The sequence below is a fragment of the Phocoena sinus genome, chromosome 2 (genome assembly GCF_008692025.1).
Source record: "Phocoena sinus isolate mPhoSin1 chromosome 2, mPhoSin1.pri, whole genome shotgun sequence".
NCBI lineage: Eukaryota > Metazoa > Chordata > Mammalia > Artiodactyla > Phocoenidae > Phocoena > Phocoena sinus.
In genome coordinates, this window is record NC_045764.1 from 123,060,843 (window position 1) to 123,084,003 (window position 23,161).

The 23,161-nt window shown below is 34.9% G+C and overlaps 1 protein-coding gene across 1 annotated transcript in view; it reads left to right on the top strand.

Moving 5' to 3' along the window:
* Positions 1–23,161, top strand: part of TOGARAM1 (TOG array regulator of axonemal microtubules 1) — an 81,561-nt gene that overhangs the window by 21,965 nt on the left and 36,435 nt on the right. Inside the window, exons 4-8 of the mRNA XM_032623701.1 lie at positions 4,741–5,034; positions 6,333–6,595; positions 8,573–8,805; positions 11,599–11,699; positions 15,375–15,527. Coding sequence (XP_032479592.1) covers positions 4,741–5,034; positions 6,333–6,595; positions 8,573–8,805; positions 11,599–11,699; positions 15,375–15,527 — 1,044 coding nt within the window. The remainder of the gene's footprint in view (positions 1–4,740; positions 5,035–6,332; positions 6,596–8,572; positions 8,806–11,598; positions 11,700–15,374; positions 15,528–23,161) is intronic.

A 23,161-nucleotide genomic window follows, 5' to 3' on the forward strand; every position in this document is an offset into this window, starting at 1 on the left:
TTTCACCAAGAACTTTATTGAACAGCATATTCATTAACCAAACAAACTTTTTGGCCAACCCAATACAATATTAAGTAAGAAACAGGTGTACAATATACTGGTTCACAATTTTTAAAGGTTATATTCCATTTATAGCTATAAAATATTGGCTATATTCTTTGCATTGTACAATATATCCTTGTAGCTTATTTTATATATAATAGTTGTATCTCTTAAGCCCCTACGATTATATTGCCCCTTCCCTCCCGTCCCTCTCCCCACTGATGACCATTAGTTTATTCTCTATATCTGTGAGTCTGCTTCTTTATTGTTACCTTCACTAGTTTGTTGTATTTTTTAGATTCAAATGTAAGTGATATCACACAGTATTTATCTTTCTCTGTCTGACTTATTTCACTTAGCATAATAGCCTCCAGGTCCATCCGTGTTGCTACAAATGGCAGAATTTTATTCTGTTTTGTGGTTGAGTAGTATTCCATTGTAGATATATACCACATCTTTATCCATTCATCTGTTGATGGACACTTCAGTTGCTTCCATATCTCGGCTATTGTAAATAATGTTGCTGTGAACATTGGGGTGCATGTTTCTTTTCAAATTAGAGTTTTGGGGTTTTTTTCGGATATATACCCAGGAGTGGAATTGTTGGGTCATATTGTAGTTCTATTTATAATTTTTTGAGAAACCTCTCTACTGTTTTCCACAGTGGCTGCACCAATTTACATTCCTACCAACACTGTCTGAGGGTTCCCCTGTCTCCACATCCTTGCCAACATTTGTTATTTGTGTTCTTTTCGATGATAGCCATTCTGACAGGTGTGAGGTGATATCTATCATCTTGTGGTTTTGATTTGCATTTCCTTTCCCTGATGATTAGCAATGTTGAACATCTTTTCATGTGCCTGTTGGCCATCTGCATTTCCTTTTTGGAAGAATGTCTATTCAGGTTTTCTGCCTATTTTTTAATCAGATTGTTTGTTTTTTTGGTGTTGAGTTGTATGAGCTGTTTATACGCTTGGATATTAATCCTTTATCAGTCATATCATTTGCAAATATTTGTTCCCATTTAGTAGGTTGTCTTTTCGTTTTGTTGATGGTTTTCTTTGCTGTATAAAAGCTTTTAAGTTTAATTGGGTCTCATTTGTTTATTTTTGCTTTTATTTCCTTTACTTTAGGAGTTGGATCCAAAAAATGCTACTGCGATTTGTGTCAAAGAGTGTTCTGCCTATATTTTCCTCTAGGAGTTTTATAGTATCCGGTCTTACATTTAGGTCTTTCATCCATTTTGAGTCTATGTTTTGTATATGATGTTAGAGAAATGTTCTGATTTCATTCTTTTGCATGTAACTGTCCAGTTTTCCTAGTACTGCTTATTTGAAGAGATTGTCTTTTCTCCATTGTTTATTCTTGCCTCCTTTATCATGGATTAATTGACCATAAATGCATGAATTTATTTCTGGGCTCTTTATCTTGTTCCATTGATCTGTGTCTGTTTTTGTGCCAGTACCATACTGTTTTGATGACTATAGCTTTGTAATATAGTCTGAAATCAGGGAGTGTGATTCCTCCAGCTCTGTTCTCTCTCAAAATTGTTTTGGCTATTCGGGATCTTTTGTGCTTCCATACAAATTAAAAAAATTTTTTGTTCTAGTTCTATGAAAAATACCGTTGGTATGTTGATAGGCATTGCCCTGAATCTGTAGATTGCCTTGGGTAGTATGGTCATTTGAACAATGTTGATTCTTTCAATCCAAGAACACAGTGTATCTTTCCATCTGTTTGTGCCGTCTTCAGTTTCTTTCATCAGTGTCTTATCGTTTTCCAAGTATCGGTCTTTTACCTCCTTAGGTAGGTTTATTCCTAGGTATTTTATTCTTTTTGATGCAATGATAAATGGGATTGTTTCCTTAATTTCTCTTTCTTTTTTTAAAAAATTTATTTATTCATTTATTTATTTTTGGCTGCATTGGGTCTCCATTGCTGCGCGCGGGCCTTTTCCAGTTACAGCTAGTGGGGGCTACTCTTCATTGCAGTGTGTGGGCTTCTCGTTGTGGTGGCCTCTCTTGTTGTGGAGCATGGGCCCCAGGCACATGGGCTTCAGTAGTTGTGGCACGCGGGCTCAGTAGTTGTGGCTCACAGGCTCTAGAGCACAGGCTCAGTAGTTGTGGCACACAGGCTTAGCTGCTCCACGGCATGTGGGATCTTCCCGGACCAGGGCTCAAACCTGTGTCCCCTGCATTGCTAGGCGGACTCCTACCCACTGCACCTTGCTAGGCGGACTCCTACCCACTGCACCACCAGGGAAGCCCCTTAATTTCTCTTTCTGATAGTTTTTTCATGTTTGTTTTTTGGCTGTGCCACACGGCTCCTGGGATCTTACTTCCCCGACCAGGGATTGAACCCAGGCCCTTGGCGGTGAAAGCGTAGAGTCCTAACCACTGGAGCACCAGGGAATTCCCTGATAGTTTGTTGTTATTGTATAGAAATGCAACAGATTTCTGTTTATTTTGTATCTTGCAACTTTACTGAATTCATTGATGAGCACTAGTAGTCTTCTGGTAGTGTCTCTAGGATTTTCTGTGTATAGTATCATGTCATGTGCAAACAGTGACAGTTTTACTTCTTCCTTTCCAATTTGGATTCTTTTTATTCTCTGATTGCTGTGGCTAGCACTTTGAAAACTATGTTGAATAAACGTGGCAAGAGTGGGCATCCGTGTCTTGTTCCTGATCTTAGGAAATGCTTTCAGCTTTTCACCACTGAGTATGTTAGCTGTGGGTTTGTCATATGTGGCCTTCATTAGGTTGAGGTATGTTTCCTCTATGCCCACTTTCTGGAGAGGTTTTATCATAAGTGGATGTTGAATTTTATCAAGAGATGTTTCTGCATCTATTGCTATGATCATAAGGTTTTTATTCTTCAGTTTGTTAATGTGGCATATCACATTGATTGATTTGCAGATATTGAAAAATCCTTGCATCCCTGGCATAAATCCCACTTGATCATGATGTAGGATCCTTTTAATGTATTGCTGGACTTTGTTTGCTAGTGTTTTGTTGAGGATTTTTATATCTATGTTCATCAGTGATATTGGCCTGCAATTTTCTTGTTTTGTGGCATCTTTGTCTGGTTTTGGTATCAGTGTGATGCTGCCCTCATAGGATGAGTTTGGCAGTGTTCCTTCCTCTGTAATTTTGTGGAATAGTTCGAGGATAGGTGAATTGATAGAACTCACCTGTGAAGCTATCTGGTACCAGAGTTTTGTTTGTCAGGAGTTTTAAAATTACTGATTCAATTTCAGTACTGGTAATTGGTCTGTTCATATTTTCTGTTTCTTCCTGGTTCAGTCTTGGGAGATTATACCTTTCTAAGCAGATAAAACATGGTACAATGTAGTGGTTAAAAGCACAGGCTTGGAAGCCAGAGTGCCTGAGTTCATATCCCAGCTTTATAATTTCCTAGTGTGCGATTTTTAGCAATTTACTGTGTCATTTTTTTATCTATAAAATAAGAATAGTACCAACCCCACAAAATTGTTGTGAGGATTAAATTAGTTAATACATATAAAGTACTTGGAACACCACCTGGCACATAAACATTAGCTCAATAAATATTAGCTCTCATTATTGTCATCATAGTCTTCATCATTATCATTATTACCATTATTGGATAAATTATCTATGTAGAAAATCCAAAAGGATATACAGAAAACTATTAAAATAATAAATAATTTAGCAAGGTTGCCAAATATAAAACCTGAAAGGAAAGGTCAATAAAGCTCCCAGACACCAGCAACATTCAGAAAATGTAGTTTTTAAGAAAAATTATAGTATCAACAAAATGTGTAAGTATCTGGAAATCTAACAGAAGATTTGCATACCATTTATTATGAAAACTAAATTACTTTTTTGAGAGACATGAAAGAAGGCCTGAATAAATTAAAAGAGATCCTATATTTTTAAACAAGGAGATTCAGTGTCATTTCTGTCAAAATCTCAACAGGATCTTTTATGGAATCTGACAGGCTAATCCTGAAATTCATATGAAAGAATGGAGGACCAAGAATGGCCTAGATAATTCTAAAGAAGATCAAAATGGAAGGAGACAACATAATTACTATAGTTAACACTGCTGTGTGGCATACAGAAAAGTTGTTACGAGAATAAATCCTAAGTGTTCTCATCATAAAGAGAAATTTTTTTTCCTTTTTTCTTTTCTTTTTATTGTATCATGTCAGAAGGTAGATGTTCACTGAACCAATTTTGATAATCGTTTCACAATGTATATATATATATATATATATATATATATATATATATATACATCTCAAACCATCATGGTGTGTGCCTGAAAGTTACACAGTAATGTATGTCAGCCATCTCTCAATAAAACTGGGGAAAAAATGGAAGGAGACTCAACCTATCAGTGTGATGATAAATAAAACATTGTGGTGCTAGTACAAGAACAGACAAAAAGACTAAGGCAACCAATAAGAAGCACCTAAGAATAGACCTAAATATACATATGGGAGATTTATAGATGAAAGAGAATGTGTGGCTCAAAAAGTGGCACTGGGGAAACTGGACTATATAGCAGAAAGTTAAATTAGGTCTTTACCTCACATCATACAAAAATATAAATGCCAGATGGGATTAAAAACCTGAATGTGAAAAGCAAAAAAACTTAAAACTCTTAGAAGATGTGTATAAATAAATTACATTCTCTTTTGTTTTATTGCAGTTTATGCTAGCCTAAATTTTGGCAGTAAGACACAGCAAACATTTGGTAGTCAGACAGAACGGACTTCATCATACTCTGGTCCAAATCCAAGTTCAGGAGGCTTCATTCTTCCATCCTATCCTCTCTCATCACCTCGAGCTAGTCCAAAGCACACGTCTCTTACTGTATCTCCAAAGAAGTCCCAAGATAATTCTGTTAATTTCTCAAATTCCTGGCCTCTTAAAAACTTTGAAGGAGTTTCAAAGCCAAGTCCACAGAAAAAGTTTGTCAGCCAAAAGTCATCTGATCCTACAGGTATACATGATGGTAAAAATTAATACTTTGTTCAAATTTATTTGTATGTTCGAATAATTACTTTGAAGTTCGGGTTGTTAGATCTTTAAAAGCTGGTAAATTGTGTTTTATTTCTCTGAATTAGTAAATATTTAAGAAAATATTTAACAAAGTTAAATAGATCAAATGTGTAATATAAAATGCAATTGAAATTCTCATTTCTTTTTTTTTCTTATATTGGCACTTCAGAATCCTTTTTCGGAACTAAACAAATAATAATGCTTTATAAGGTACATGAACATGAACAGCCTGAGATCCTACTAACAAGTTTTAGCTTTACAAATATAAAATATCATTCATATATTTACTATAATGTCTAGTATTTATTCGACATTTATTGACTATTTACTCTCTGTTAAAACTATTTTGATGGTTTTTCTACTACTTGTTATTAACTAAAATATTCTTTTCTTAACAATAGCCCAGTCCAAAATCATAAAATTAACATGTTAGCTTACTTAAGACAGATTCAGTCTCAAAATAAGAAGTCTTTTAAAGGCAAGCCCCATGTCCCAAATGCTTTCCTATCCCTAGCCCCTGAGATCAGATATTTTACCTTTAAACTACCCTACAACACAAATGTTCCAGTTTATAACCATAAGGTCAATTTATTGCATAGTCAGATGATTTTATTACTTTCTCTTAGCACTGAGTGTTCATTCTCTTCTTTAATTTAGTTCTGTATTTGTCTTTCCTCCAAAATCAGATATTGTATTGAAAGCTGAGACATTATTCAACTTGTTCCCTAGTGCCCAGTATTACTGCTTTGCACATAGTAGTCATTCAAGTGTTGCTTACATAGTTATATCAAGCCAGATAATTAACCCTCCTAGCTTATTACGGACTTTACAAGTATTAATCATGATGATGTGTATGAAGAAATTTCATGGAATTCCCTGGCGGTCCAGTGGTTAGGACTCCATGCTTTCACTGCCAAGGGCGCGGGTGCAATCCTTGGTCAGGGAATTAAGATGTCACAAGCCATGCGGCACGGCCGAAAAAAAAAAAGAAGGTTCACTTGGTATATAATATTTTTATTTGATATGAAAGGATTTTGGGTGGTCCATTTTTTGTTATACTTTTTAGGGGACACTGATATTTTTATCTCAAGTAGCAATCTTTATTTCTAGTAAAATATAATGTGCTTTTTATTTTAAAAACACCTAATTCTAAACACTTGTGATTTTAATGCTATCGATAACTGTTTTTCAACTTGAAGTTGAAAAAAAAAAAGAATAAAATATGTCTTTTTCATGCAGCAGAAAATTCTCAAGAGAAACCTTCTCCAGTTCAACTTACACCTGCCTTGGTGAGATCACCATCTTCCCGACGAGGCTTAAATGGGACCAAGCCTGTACCTCCCATACCACGGGGCATCAGCCTTTTGCCTGACAAAGCTGATTTAAGCACAGTGGGACCCAAAAAGAAAGAGCCAGATGACATTTGGAAGAGTGAAAAAGATAGTCTTACAATTGATCTTTCAGAATTAAATATCAGGGATAAAGATTTGGATCAAGAAGAGGTTAGAACCAAATATTTTCAGTAATTTTTAAATGCTTGTAATTGTCTCTAAATAATAGTTGTTATTTAAGGAAAAATCAAGTACTTTTTGTCCCATAACATGGTGTCTTATTTGTAAAAATATTTTATGTTCACAATAGAAGACATGGAAACTATAGTGAAGTATTAAGAAGAAAATTCATCACACCAAATTCCACTACCCAGAATAATTTATCAGTGTCACTCTAATGTCTTTCCTTCCAGTATTCTGTGCATATATTATTCCTTTTCAAATTAAAAGTACAGATAATATAGCAATATACCCATGCACTACCAAATGAACCAATTTGTCGTTTTTGTTTCCTACTTTTTTAATAAATGAAACATAACATAGTTCCCTCCCCAATCCAGTTTCTCTTTCCTCTTCACTGGAGGCACCACTGTTACCGTTAGTTTGTGTTTTATGTACTTTTTATATTGCTATAGTAGTATTTTGATATATTTATAATGTACTCGTATAATTGATTTTGGCTTATTTCTAGTCTTTTGCTATTGCAAACTGCTGCAGTAAACATTCTTGAGCATGTTCCTTGTGCATATGTGCAAGTTTATTTATCTTTATGAAATTGACAGCATATTGTATTTTCATCTTTGAATCCTAGATCACTCCATTTATACTATAAAAATGTATTGCCAATATGATAACTCTACATATTAATTATGCCAGAGAAGGGATGTGGCTGCTATGTTACTTTGGATTCAGAGCAGTATTTCCACAGATGCTTCCTTTTTATCATTTCAGTTTGCCTGATGTCAGGTTGAAAAGTGTTTTACATTAAATATGTAAACTGAAACACCCAGTGATGATATTTTGTGGTCTTATTTTAGCCTGTTTTTAAGACGTAAGGCATCATGTTCTGATAGTTTGTTCAAAAAAAATTAATGCATATTCATTTAAAAAGCATTTCTTTAACATTAAGCATGTGTAAAACTAACTTATAAAGAATCAAAATTGGTTCTTAATGAATTAATTAGTCATTCCAACTTCTAATTGCTTGTAAAATCTTTTCTTGTTTTTTTCTTTTTGCTTTTGTTTTTCCAGTTGTAGTCCAATGGTACTATGAAGGGAATTTATTTACAGGAAACAAACTTACAGAAGAGGCATTTTCCTGTGTAACTCATAAATTTCATCTGATCCTACATATTTTTTATGATAACTTAAAAATAGTCCTTTTAGTGGGTAATTGAAAGGGTAATTTCTTTTTTATAATTATTAGTAAATATAGGTGGATACTAATGTTTTTGGATATTCAACCTTCCAAGGATTTACTAGGGAAGTGGCTGTACTATCAAATCAACTATTATAATTGTTATAATCAAAATATAAGCAAAACACAGCTTATGTATATTTCTGAGTTCCTTAATTTGTTCAAGGCTCTATTCCCAAACTTAATATATATGTGATAAAGATTTCTACTCTGCATTTTTATAAATACTTGTCTTCAGAAGTTACATACAATGATCTGTTATTCTCTGAACTCTAACACTGGCAAGCTTGATGTAAACTTCAAATTTAGAAAGCTGATTACTTTTTGCTGACCTTCTCATAGAACTTCTAAATAGCCACATCAGCACACTGTTGACCTAAGGTTAAATGGACCTCTGTGACTTTAACTGTGCTACTATCTGATTCAATGATTCACCTATGAATGAATTTTTACAATATATTAGTCGTTGTACCCAGTGCTGGAAGTACCATGGTGAATAATATCTTGAGATCCTTCCTCTTAAGGAACTTATAATCTAGGAAGTTGTTTATAAATAAATACCTGAGTGATGAAATCTGTATTTATACTATGTACAGATATGTTAACATCCATCTTGTTAGTATTGGATTGAAGAGTGGCTAGCTAGGTATAGTTATTGGAGTTTGAAATTTAAGGATAACTTTTACTTATATAATTATTTTGTAAAGTTAATTGTTTTAATTTTTTTTTAGATGCAGAGCTCTCTTAGGTCCCTTCGTAATAGTGCAGCTAAGAAAAGAGCAAAACTGAGTGGCAGTACTTCTGATCTTGAAAGCCCTGATTCTGCAATTAAGCTCGACTTGACTGTGGACTCTGCATCTCGATCTTCCTCTCCAAACATCAGCTCTTACAGTGAAAGTGGAGTTTACAGCCAAGAATCTTTGACTTCTTCTCTGTCGACAACTCCCCAGGGGAAGAGAATAATGTACTTTATTTTTTGATATGTTAAATGAATTCTGATCTGTAATTTGTAGTCTGAAGCTCTAATATCATATTAAAAAAAAAACTTTAAGACCATTTTCTAGTTTTTGAAACGTTGAAATACATTTAAAAGACAACAGAAAATTTACAGATATTACCTTGGTTGGCTTTGGTTTGGGGTGGTGGTGGAGAGACAGAGCATAACCCCAACTAAATTAATATAAATCCTAGTCCCAAAGCCCCACTTATTCTTATGCCTAAGATTTATTCTAATATTCCTTGTCCTTTATCTCTTTTCTGTATCATTGACTCTGACGATTGACCAATAGCTGATATTACTGTTTTCGTTTAATGATTTTCGTTTAAAATTCAGCACCAGTTTCCTCTAATCGATGGATAAATTCCACCCAGCCATTACCCAACTATTTCTTATATTTTGTTATTCCATTATCTTGTGCGAGTTTAGGACTCCATGCAGTAGCTTTTGCAGCCCTCTCAGGAGTTTCCTTACCGCAGCAGTGCTAGAATTAGAGTCCTGGTCACCCCATACTGACAGCATAGCAATTCGACAGACTTTTCCAGATTACCTCAATAACCCTTTTTTTTTTGCGGTACGCGGGCCTCTCACTGTTGTGGCCTCTCCCGCTGCAGAGCACAGCTCCGGACGTGCAGGCTCAGTGGCCATGGCTCACGGGCCTAGCTGCTCCGCGGCATGTGGGATCTTCCCAGACTGGGGCACGAACCCGTCCCCCTCATCGGCAGGTGGACTCTCAACCACTGCACCACCAGGGAAGCCCCCTCAATAACCTTTAAATCTTAAACAGTGATCCTACCTTGATTTCTGAAAATCTCTGTGACCCTATTCTAGAATTTTGGGGAATCCTTTCCCTCTTTATTGTATTTTATTTTATTTTTAAATTTTATTTTTTTATATTGGACTATAGTTGCTTTGCAGTGTTGTGTTTCAGGTGTATTCCTCTTTATTTTAGACAAAAACCTAGGAGTAGAATTACTAGGTCTTGGGTAGATGGACATTTAACTTTTTAAATAAGTGCTAAGCTGCTTTCTAAGATGCTTGTGCAATTTTATACTCCTGTCAGCAATGTATGAGAGTTCCAGTTGTTTTACATCCGTATTAACCTTTGGTGTTGTCAGTCTGTTTAATTTCATTTTCCTTTGATTTTATCCATGTTTACATATAGAGGTAAATATTTAAAATCAAATTTACATTATTTTTACTTAAGTGAACTAGAACCTCTAATAGGTAGAGATTACATAATCCAAGGAGAGATGATGTTCTGTTGAACATTAATGTAAAAGGGCGTTTTATTTCAGCAGTTCATAGAATTAAACCAAATTTTTGTGTCCCATTGTGAGAGGTTTGTCTCATTCCATGATTTCCTTCCCCACATTTTTTAGCTGAAACAGCAGCTTATTTTGCAGTTGGAAATATTTTATTACTGGAAATTCCTTTGTTGTAATTACCTGTGTAGAATAATGCAATATATTTATAGAATTAATTTGGAATGGCTATGTGGGCTGGTGAAGTAATTATGTTTACATTAAGTTACCAGACATTTAAAATATATACATTTATCTCTTAGACCTAAAGTTTTTCCTTTATCTTACATGAATGTGAAATTTTATGTTACATAGTCTTACAGTTTCAAGGTTCTGTAAGTAATCTGGAACGCAATTGGGAAGAAAAGTTCATTTTATATTGTTGATATAACATTTAGAATTCACTATTCGCAATATTGTTTCATAGAGTTATTCTCTTCAGATATTAAACTCCATGAGAAAGGAGTTCAGTATACCCTCATTTATGGACTGAATTATCTTTAATGAATTTACTATTTCCACATTTTATTTTATTAGTTTAAGAGCAATTATTCTCAACCAGCTTACATCCTGCCTTAAGAATCATGGCCAAAGAAAGTCACTACTGCTTGTGCAGGGCTTTCATCCTTACGTGGGTTGGGAAGGAAAAATTATTGAGAACCACTTTTCTAGAGACTGAAGTATTTTCTTTCATCTAAGTCAAATACACTCAATATAAATGTAAATTGACAGTCATCTAGTCTAGAGAAATTACTCTTAAAATATTTAACATTGATTTCTCACTAGGTCAATTAACAAATATGCCTACCCAACTACTAAGAATTGTACTCCTTTGTAAAATCTCTTCTTAATAATATCCATCACTGACTTATTGGCATTTTAGCTCTTACTGATTTTAAACAGTTCCCTTTATGTACAGACTTAATATTCTTCAGTTTACTTTCTTTGTGAAATAAGGCCTGTAGGCCTTTATGAAGTCAAGAAAGTATAGCAAAAAATAGTCCTTGAAGAAAGCGGCATTTGCTAAAACTCACTTGTTGCTGATCTCTTATAATATTATTAAGTCCCTATTTTTATATCATATATGAAGGTAGATAATATACTAGATGATTAGAATCATTTGGCTTAGTTCTGGAATGGACTGTCTTTGGGTCAGGTTTTTTTTTTTCCCCTTACCCAAAGAAAGATTAAACAGCACAAATTGTAGTGTCTTCATTTCCTTTGGTAATCCTCTCATGAATAATTAAGGATTGACCATATGTTGAAAAGGTTGGAAGTTCAAAAGGTGAAATAGGAATACCAATAAGAAATATTCTTAGCCATAGTTTATCATATTTGTTGCTGCCTCACTATCAAAGTTTAGTGAGTTAATAAAAGTATAGAGAATGTTTGATATTAAAATGCTGAATAGCTCTAGATCTTCAATGTTTATTGAAATTACTTTGTTTCATTGTAGGTCAGACATATTTCCAACATTTGGATCAAAACCTTGTCTAACAAGACTTTCTTCTGCAAAGAATAAGAACTCTCAGGTAGCTGAACAAAGCCCCAGTGCAGGTATTCTATGACTGTTTTATAAATATGTTTTATAGAAAGTATGATTTTTAAATGATTAAAAGATGATGGCAAATGTATTTTAGATTTAGAATTTTTGTAATTACTAATTAAGACTAACCATCTTCTTAACTCCTTAAAAGGCCATTTTGGCAAGAATACTTACTATTCTTGGAAGAAAAAATACTTACCTGAATAATTGATACCCCTTTAAACCCATAAGTTACCCGGTCTGGCTCCTACACCAGGACATTTTGATTTAATTGATACAGAATGTGACCTGGCTATCAAAGTTTTTGAGAACTCTCTAGGTGGCTCTCTAGGTGATTCTAAAGTGCAGAATAGTTTAGAAACCACCGGGGGCCACAAAAGACAATTTCTTTTAAAAATAATATTTAACTAGTGTAAATATCTTGTGTTAAGCATTTTACAAACTAACCTGGAAATCACTAATTTATAACAGTAGTTCTTAGAAAATAGGTTCAGGTATTAGTAATAAATTAGAAAAATATTTGAATTCTGATCAATTTAGGATGGGAACTATATGTTCTTTATGATTTGTAAAACTATTGAATTATGAATTAATTATAGCAAGTTGGGATATGATACTTATTTTTGCATGATCTCAGTGTGAAAGTCCTAACAACCTTAAGGTTTACCTTATAATTACTTTCCTAAAAAGCTGTGTGTGTATCTGTTTGCTAAGATTTTAAATTTCTTCCTCCTAAATATATCTTAATTTCATCTCTTTGTAATTCCCACTATCACTCTTACTCATTTTTTACCTAGCCGCCTAACATTTCTCTCCAGCTTCAGTCTCGTCCACTTACAATCCCTTTCCCATAATGCAAAACTGACTATATTGCCTAGCCTAAATTTATTCAGAGCATTCTTCTTTGATCAGAGCCGTGCAGACATCTCCAGCTTCATTTTCATTTCCTGCTTTGTATGTTGTGATCCATTTAAATCAAACCACCTTCAGTACCATTTCCTGTCTCTTTGCAGTTGCACATACTGTTTCTTCTGGATGAACTCAAATCCACACCACAACCCATTCAGCAGTGAAAACAACTCAGTTGCTTTCTCTGGGAGGCCTTCCCAATTCACAAATAAAATTGATATTACCTCTTTTGTAATATCATTACATTTTGCACTGACATTTTTATAGTGGTATTGCACTATATAAGTAAAAAGTATTTTACTTTTTTGGACTCTCAGATTCTTGATCCCCAGAGATTATTTACCCCTGATTGCCAACAAGTGCCTGTCATAATTATAAAAGCCCAGCTCAGCTATGTGTGTCTGGTATACTGGCTTCCACAAAGCTTGTGTGTTAGACTGAGATAGTTATTCTACTAGGCACAGGAAGGCAATGTATATGTGCTTTGGAGTCTGAAAGACTCTAGCTGGAATCCCAGTTTGATATTTTAATAATCATATTCTTGCTCTGTGCAAGTTACTTAATTGCTTTGAAACTATTTCCCTCATCTGATGATGTAAACCTTGAGAAGGGTAGTGAAGATCTAAGTATATAACATATATAAAGCACCTAGTACATAGTGGGCACTTGGTAAGTATTTGTTCTCCTAAAGGGGAAGACCCAAAGAAATATAATACATAAAGTTATTCTTTAATTCTTTTTTAAGGCTGATTATCCTAATAAATTATTTATTACTTTACAAAAAATTATATAAGTTTGAAGAGACACTTTGTTGCCAGGTTGTGTCTAGTTTATAAAAATGGAACCCTCTTTTGGAAGAATATTCTTGGAATTAGAGAAGGGTAGATTTAGAAAACCGAGATTTGAGTTTCCCTCTGACCCTAGTTGTATGACCTTGTGAGTCATTTAAATTTTAGTGGAGTGATAGGTCTTACAGTAATACACGCTTCTGTATGCGATGTTCAATGTTTCCTAAACTTGTTTAATAGTCAGTGTTTCTCAAACTTGCCTAATCCTAGGAATCACTAGGAATGCATATAACATACAGGTTTTGGGGCCTCACCTTATACCTACTGAATCAATCTTCAGAGTTAGAAATCTGCATTTTTAACAAATAAGTTAGGTATTTCTAGGATCAAGTTTTAGAAACACTATTATTGTATTTACTGTAAGATATTCTTGGTTAAATTTAATATGCTTCCAAAATGTTAAGTTGCTAATGGTTTAGGATTTTATAAATTTGGGTTTACATTTTTTGTTTCTTTGGGATAGGGTTTGTTTTGTTTTCAGTAAGCAACCGATTTCTACAAGTTTATTGTTGTTTAATTGGTGAAACATAAAAATGGTAATGCTCAGAATAAGGACTACCTGAAGATAAAAACAAAAATAATTACGTAAAAATTATAAATTCATTCTGTCTTCACACCAGCATTTCCAATAAAGATTTCCACATAGATTCCACTACTACCTACTATAGCACATTGTGCTGAATTTCCTGAATGTTGTTATAGCAAGCTTTTTTCCTGTAGCTTTACGTTAGTATCAACTATTAGTAGAAAGCATTTCCATCCAAAGCCAATATCTTTATGAGGCTTACTTTATGAATTAACTATCAAAATTAAGAAGAATTTAGAAAGATATCCATGTTATGCCCAGAAGGTCTCTATCATTTAACAGCAGATATTTTTTAAATCTTTCTCAATGAATCTGACTTAGTGCCCTATACTCTGCAGTACTCTCTAGCCCAGCGGCCACCAGCCACCTCCTCTCCCTGCTGTCCTGTTTTTATTAAAATACCCTCAACAGTATTAAAAACAAATTATATTTTATTGTTATTACTTAATGGTTTACATGGCAGCTATACATAAAAATGGATGGTGACTTAAATATATATTGCCTAGGATTTTCCATTTAGTAGTTTTGTGGTTTTAACAGCTGCAAAGTATCAGTATAGGGTGTTCAGTTTAAACATTCAAATGTAGATTAAAATTTTAGGTATTTATTAAAAGGAGGCCTACATTAGGGTTTGATTTGTTTTTAACTAGGAATATAACATTTGTATATTTATGGTACACTAGTCCCTGTACTAATAACCCCTTTACATTTTCTTCATTCAATCCTCACAGAGGTTCTGGAAGAGCTACTACTATTATCCCCATTTTACAAATAAGCTTAAGTGTCTTGACCAGCTTCTGTCAGCAATTTAAGTGGCAGTGGTATGATTTAATGCCAGGAAGCATAATTCCAGATTCTGAGCTCCTTTCCTATATAGTTTATTGCCTCACAAGCCAGACCATGAGAATGGGAGAAAAGAGAGAAATGGAGAATATAGGCCTCTCTCAGGAAGCAGTTTAAAAATTCTAGATTAAAAAAAATTCTGTTTTGCTGTAAAGTGTCGTTTAAACATTAAATGCCTGTCATGTTTTTAAAATATATATATTTGATTATCTCTTTCAAACACTGAATTTTGTATTTCATTGTAATTTTAAAGGCTCTTTTGTAAAATGTGATAGTATAGCTTATAATAAATGTTCTGATCTGCTAGTAAGGTAAAAGTATTATAAAAATTTTAAATAAGATAAAACTTTTAAAAATTACTGTAATGTTATAATTTTTAATATTATGTTATTGAACCTTTTTAAAGGTTTAGAAGCCAAGATAGATTTAGAGGAGAGATATGTACCTATGGTATTAAATCATTCAAATAAATATTTTTATGTATTTTATTTATTTTATAGAGATTACAACATCCAATGTAAGCATAATTGGTCAACGTGTGAACTATGGGTTTGGATGTGGTGATTTTGAAGATGATAGGTCACATGACATTTCACCTAGTATTCTAAAAATACAAAATAAGGAACAGCCAAGACATTATAAGCATACAAAAGGTTAGTAAATTTCGTAAGTTCATTTTTCAGATTCAGTGTCTCTCTGTAAGCATGCCAATAAAGAAAAACTAACTGAGGTCTCAGTTTTGATATTTTTCCTCTTACCCTTCTGCTGCTGTGTTGTTGTTTGAATAATCTTGCCAAATAGGAGAACACATAGGTTCACATATTAATTTATGGTTTTGTCTGAGGAGCCAATGCAGGGAAGCTATTACCCAAGAGGTGAAAACTAGGGTTTCCCTGCTGACCTTTAACCCCAGGATACACACACGCATACACACACATACAAACATTTTACCATTAAAATACGACGGAGAAATCATGTGAACAAAAGACTCCCAGGTGCCTACTTAGGTTGTAACTATGGAGTAAAACTGTGGAAACAGGAATATAATTTCCCTGTGGTAGAACCTGGGAAGCTTCCTTGTTATCACTAACCATTGTTAATAATTTACATTCTTTTTTTTTTTTTTAAACTTAGTAGCAAGCAGCACTTCTATGACTGCTCTGTTTTTTTCAGAGATCCTATTTCAGCTGCATTTAAATTTTTTTCCTCAGGGTAGAGAGGAAGTGATTTTGTTTTGTTGTTGTTGTTTTTTACTATTGGGGTATAGTTGCTTTACAATGTTGTGTTAGTTTCTGCTGTACAATGAAGTGAATCAGCTGTATGTATACATATATCCCCTTCCTCTTGGATCTCCCTCCCACCCATCTAGGTCACCACAGAGCACCAAGCTGAGCTCCCTGTGCTATACAGCAGGTTCCCACTAGCTATCTGTTTTACACATGGTAGTGTATATATGTCGATCCCAATCTCCCAATTCATCCCACCACCCCTTCCTTCCTCCCCCATGTCCACACGTCCATTCTGTACATCTGCGTGTCTATTCCTGCCTTGCAAATAGGTTAATCTGTACCGTTTTTTAGATTCCACATATATGCATTAATATATGGTATTTGTTTTTCTCTTTCTGACTTACTTCACTCTGTATGACAGACTCTAGGCCCATCCACCTCACTGCAGATAACTCAATTTCGTTCCTTTTTTATGGCTGAGTATATTCCATTGTATATATATACTGCATCTTCTTTATCCATTCATCTGTCGATGGACATTTAGGTTGCTTCCATGTCCTGGCTATTGTAAATAATGCTGCAGTGAACATTGGGGTGCATGTGTCTTTTCGAGTTATAGTTTTCTCCAGATATATGTCCAGGAGTGAGATTGCTGGATCATATGGTAGCTCTTTTTTAAGGAACCTCCATACTGTTCTCCATTGTGGCTGTATCAATTTACATTCCCACCAACAGTGCAAGGGGTTCCCTTTTCTCCACACGTTCTCCAGCATTTATTGTTTTTTTGATATTGAGCTGCATGAGCTCTTTGTATATTTTTTGAGATTAATCCATTGTCAGTTGCTTCATTTGCAAATATTTTCTCCCCTTCTGAGGGTTGTCTTTTCGTCTCGTGTATGGTTTTCTTTGCTGTGCAAAAGCTTTTAAGTTTCATTAGGTCCCATTTGTTTATTTTTGTTTTTAGTTTTGTTATTCTAGGAGGTGGGTCAAAAAACAAAGAGGGAGTGATTTTGAAGGGTATAAATATTTCAATAGAGTAAATAGAAGTCACCTGTATTTAAGCATTGTGGCCTACCAGTAAAGGTAAGGAGCTGTCATTTTTTTGTGTGTAGCAATCTTCGTTATTGTAAGGTCACCTTCTCTTGTTTCTGGTCACCTTAAGTCATACATGTGCAGGTAATCAGGCATTTTAGACATGTATATTTTTTGTGGAGCTAACACAAATTCAGTAAGAGGGAACTTGATTAGAAACCTTTTGTGTTTTGTTGTTGTTTTTGTTTTTTTGGTAAATTTCTTAAAATTTAATCCTTAATATAATTCATAGTATCTGTTCTTTTTAGGAGAGATCATTTGTCCATTGTTTTTACAAAAGAGAATGACAGGGTTTTTTCATATTTACTTACATATTTTATTTCTTATATAAAAAATCAAATGTAAAAATACTTTTCTTCCTAAAGGTAATATAATTTAATTGTTTTTAAATAATTGCTGAATATGTTCATTTACTGCCAGTGGCTTTTTTTGTTTTGGACAACAGACTCATAAAAATATTTGTATCTTTGATCAATAGTTAATTCTATTCCAGAAAATTACTTCACACTCACACTTCCAACTCTAAACCAAACATATACTAGGTCTATCTGGCCAACAAGAATAAACATGTTCAAAACCAAACTTACCTTCCTTTCTGGACCTGCTCCTCCTCCTTTTTTATCTATTTTTATTAGCAGCATTACCATTTTCCCAGTTACGGAGACTTAAAACTTAAAACTTTACAGTCATCTTTTCTACTTCTCCTTATCCTCCAAGTTCAGGCAGTGACCAATCTTACCAATTCTTTTCAGTTTAATTTGGGCTTTCATTACTTCTTCCCTGGATAATTACAGTAGCCTTGTGATAAGACATTTTATCACTTATTTTCAGTTCTTTTTAATTAAGGCTACATACTCTTCCAGAATTATCTTTCTAAGGTACAGTCATCATCTCTTCCATACTCAAAACCTTGAGTGGTTTTCACAGAATAAATTTCCTACTCTGTAGCATAATTTTTAAGACCCTTAATAATCTTGCCTCAGCTTACCTTTCTTGAATTACCTCTCACTATACTTCTTTTCATGCCAAATGCTCTAGAATTCTTAATACTAGAAGTTTTCTTGGTTTGTATGTACAGTCTTCATTGATGCCCTTTCCTAATCTTTTTTTTTTTTTTCCTTTCCTAATCTTAATGTGTCCAGATCATGTCTGTTTTTTGAATACTGGCTAAAAGCCATTTCTTTAGGAAGCTTTCCCCATGTTTCTGGTCTGGAGTAGTATAAGATAAAGTTAAGATACTGTCATCTTTATATCCCTATTATGCTTTGTATATAATGGTGTTCATGCCACATGTTAAATGAATGGAGTGGTGATGAGCCAACCAAAACTAATAGTGTGGCCTTGGGCACAATCAGACAAAACTTGCATCCTCAAATAATCAGGTTAAAGTAAATATTGAGTGCAGTGCTAAAAGGAATAAAAAAAACCTTCCAAAAGAAATATTGGCAATGAGTGGCAAATGTGAATGGATTCCTTTTACAAGAAACTTCAGACTTTTTTAGGATTAGCTCTCAGAACCACCTCTTCTTCCTTTTCTCTGCTGGTTGTCCCTTTGAACCTGCCCATTTTCTAGCATATTAACCTGGAGCCCCAATTAATGATTTGAGAAAGTGATTAAGATGGATGCTTGGAGTGTTAGCAAACTAGATTCCATGAGTTAATATTTTCTCTTTCTCTGTTTGAATGAATGGGACAGAAATAACAAAAAAAGATTGTATAAGGATAGTTCATATGCAAAAAATCTTTTAAGCATATTTTTTCTTTATATGTTAGATTTGAGCAATATTTCTTTCAGTAATTCTTTGCTTAGAAGAAACTGTAGGGTAAAAAGTAAAAGTAACATTAAAAATGATGTTATGATCGCTGCTCATTAATTATTTCCAGTTCTCCTTTTGGCTAATCAGCAGGAATACACTTCTCTGACCCTTTGCAGTTAGATGATCACATGAGTTTCTTTAACCAATGAAACGTAATCAGAAGTGACATGTGGGTAGAAGGGCTTTAGAACAGGTTCATGATTCTCTTTTTCCATCTTCCTCCTGCCACTATGATTCTGATGTTCTAGGTCATGAACCCTGGTCCTTGAGTAAGGATTATATGGAGCAGAACCTCTCCCATGTTTCAAGAACGAATATTATATGATTGAAAAAATGCTTTGTTTTGTTAAGGTAAAAATAAAAACAACCAAAAATTGGTGTTATGTCAGCCTCTCTTATAAATGAAATTAAGCTACTTAAATATGTTTTTTATGTGTTTCCTCATGAGATTTGTCTAATTATCAATCATCTCTTAATAGTTTATGTATAGATTTTATGTTTGTGAACTACTGTGGAGCAAATAGTTCCATTTACTGAGATTTGTTTCTCTTTGTCACCAAACACTTTTTGGGGCTACCTGATGTTTCTGTCAGTTGACCCTAAATTAATTATATTTTGCTTTCCATTATTTCTGCCTTACAACATTCATCTAACATTTATTGAGCACCTACTATGTGCCAAGCACTGTACTAACGGTCTCTGGAAAAGAATGATAATCAAAACTAGACATAGGTGCTATTCCCATAGACCTTACAGTCTAGTAGGAGAGAGGATAATTAAATAATCACAAACTGAGCTAGAAGTTAACCTAGGAAAGTACAGATTGCTGTAAAATTGACTTGATCTGTTCCTGGGGGTTAGAAGCTTTCCTTCAAAGTTATCCTTTTGTTGGTTGATTATCATGTGGTGATTATTTTCTTGTATATCTTTTCCACTCTTTTTTTTGGCTGTGTCAGGTCTACATTGTTGCGCTTGGGCTTTCTCTAGTTGTGGCAAGTGGGGACTACTCTTCGTTGCGGTGCATGGGCTTCTCATTGCAGTGGCTTCTCTTGTTGCAGAGCATGAGCTCTAGGCATGCGGGCTTCAGTAATTGTGGCACGTGGGCTCAGTAGCTGTGGCTCGCAGACTCTAGAGCACAGGCTCCGTAGTTGTGGCACACAGGCTTAGTTGCTCTGTGGCATGTGGGATCTTCCTGGACCAGGGCTCAAACCCATGGCCCCTGCATTGGCAGGAGGATTCTTAACCACTGCACCACCAGGGAAGTGCCATCTTTCCCACTCTTAACCTTGGCATGTATAAATTCCTTAAGTGTTTCAAGGTTTCTTTTCTCTCTAGTGCCTAGTCTGAACTAGATTTCTTTTTTTAATTGAAATATAGTTGATTTACAATATTGTATTAGTTTTACATATATAGCAAAGTGATTCAATTATATATATTTTTTCAGACTATTTTCCATTATAGGTTATTACAAGATATTGAATATAGTTCCCTGTGCTATAAAGTAAATCCTTGTTGCTTATCTATTTTATGTATAGTAGTGTGTGTATGTTAATCCCATACTCCTAGTTTATTCCTCCCTTCCCTCCCATTTCTATTTGGTAACCAGAAGTTTGTTTTCTATGTCTGTGAGTCTGTTTCTGTTTTGTATATGGATTCATTTATATTATTTTTTATATTCCACATATAATGATAGCATATAATATTTGTCTTTCTCTTTCTGACTTACTTAGTATGGTATTCTCTAGATCAATCCATGTTGCTGCAAATGGCAATATTTCATTCTTTTTTATGGCTGAGTAATATTCCATTGTGTATGTGTATATATGTATGTATGTATACATATATATATAATATATACATATACATCACATCTTCTTAAACCAGTCATCTGTTGATGGGCACTTGTGTTTTTTCCATGTCTTGACTATTGTAAATAGTGCTGCTGTGAACATTAGGGTGCATGTATCTTTTCAAAGTAGTGTTTTCATTTTTTTCTGGATATATACCCAGGAGCGGAATTGCTGGATCATGTAATAGTGTTTTCCATCATGGTTGCACCAATTTGCAGTCCCACCAACAATGTACAAGTGTTCTCTTTTCTCCACCTCCTCTCCAGTATTTATTACTTGTAGACTTTTTGATGGTAGCCATTTTGACCGGTACCTCGTTGTGATTTTGATTTGCATTTCTCTAATACTTAGCAATGTTGAGCATCTTTTCATGTGCCCGTTGGCCATCTGTATGTCTACTTTGGAGACATGTCTGTTTAGGTCTTCTGCCCATTTTTTGAGTTTGTTTTTCTGATACTGAATTTTATGAGCTATTTGTATATTTTGGATATTAACCCTTGTTGGTCACATCAATTGCAAATATTTCCTCTGATTCCCTAGGTTGTCTTTTCATCTTGTTTACGGTTTCCTTTGCTATGCAAAATCTTTTAAGTTTGACTAGGTCCCATTTGTTTATTTTTGCTTTTATTTCTTTTGCCTTGGGAGACTGATCTAAGAAAACATTAGTACAATTTATGTTTGAGAATGTTTTGCCTGTGTACTGTTCTAGAAGTTTTATGGTGTCATGTCTTACATTTAGGTCTTTATGGGCTTTTTTTTTTTTTTTTTGCGGTACGTGGGCCTCTCACTGGTGTGGCCTCTCCCGTTGCGGAGCACAGGCTCTAGATGCGCAGGCTCAGTGGCCATGGCTTACGGGCCTAGCCGCTCCACAGCATGTGGGATCTTCCCGGACCAGGGCATGAACCCGTGTACCCTGCATCGGCAGGTGAACTCTCAACCACTGCGCCACCAGGGAAGCCCTATGGGCTTATTTTTGAATATGGTGTGAGGTAGTGTTCTAATTTCATTAATTTACATGTAGCTGTCCAGCTTTTCCAACACCACTTGCTGAAGAGACTGAGAACTTCTCAAACATAGAGAAGGAAACAGATATCCAGGTGCAGGAAACACAGAGGGTCCCAAACAAGATGAATCCAAACACCCACACCAAGACATATAATTAACATGGAAAAAGTTAAGGAAAGGATTCTAAAGACAGCAAGAGAAAAACAAAGAGTCAAAGAGTCAGTTACAGGGGAACCTCCATAAGGCTATCAGCTAATTTCTCTGCAGAAACTTTGCAGTCCACAAGGGGGTGGCATGATATATTCAAAGTCCTGAAAGGGAAAAAACTACAACCTAGGATACTCTACCCAGCAAGTTTATCACACAAATCAAAAACATACATAGATTCACAAAAACCAAAAAGAAAGGAACTCCAACATAATACACAATCATCAAACCACAAAAGGAAAAACAAAAGGAAGAAATGAACAAAGAAGAACTACAGAATCAACTGGGAAACAAGGTTTAAAATGGCAATAAGTACATACCTATTAATAATCACTTTAAATATCAATGAACTAAATACTCCGATCAAAAGACACTGAATGGGGGCTTCCCTGGTGGCGCAGTAGTTGAGAGTCCGCCTGCTGATGCAGGGGACACGGATTCATGCGCCAGTCCGGGAAGATCCCACATGCCGCGGAGCAGCTGGGCCTGTGAGCCATGGCTGCTGAGCCTGCACGTCCGGAGCCTGTGCTCCGCAACGGGAGAGGCCACAACAGTGAGAGGCCTGCGTACCGCAAAAAAAAAAAAAAAAAAAAAAAGACTCAATGGCAGATTGGATAAAAACACAAGAACCTACAATATGCTGCCTACAAGAGACTCAAGTTAGGGCAAAGAACACATACAGATTGAAAGTGAGGGGATGGAAAAAGATATTTTATGCAGATGGAAATAACAAGAAAGTGGGAGTAGCAATACTCATATCAGACAAAATAGACTTTTTTTTTCTTTTTTTTAATAAATCTTTGTTGGAGTATAATTGCTTCACAGTACTGTGTTAGTTTTTGTTGCACAACAAAGCAAATCAGCCATATGCATACACATGTCCCCACATCCCCTCCCTCATGAGCCTCCCTCCCATCCTCCCTAACCCACCCCTCTAGATCATCGCATAACACCGAGCTGATCTCCCTGTGCTATGCTGCTGCTTCCCACCAGCCAACTATTTTACATTCAGTAGTGTATGTATGTCGATGCTATTCTCACTTCACCCCAGGTTTGCCCTCCCACCCCATGTCCTCAAGTCCATTTT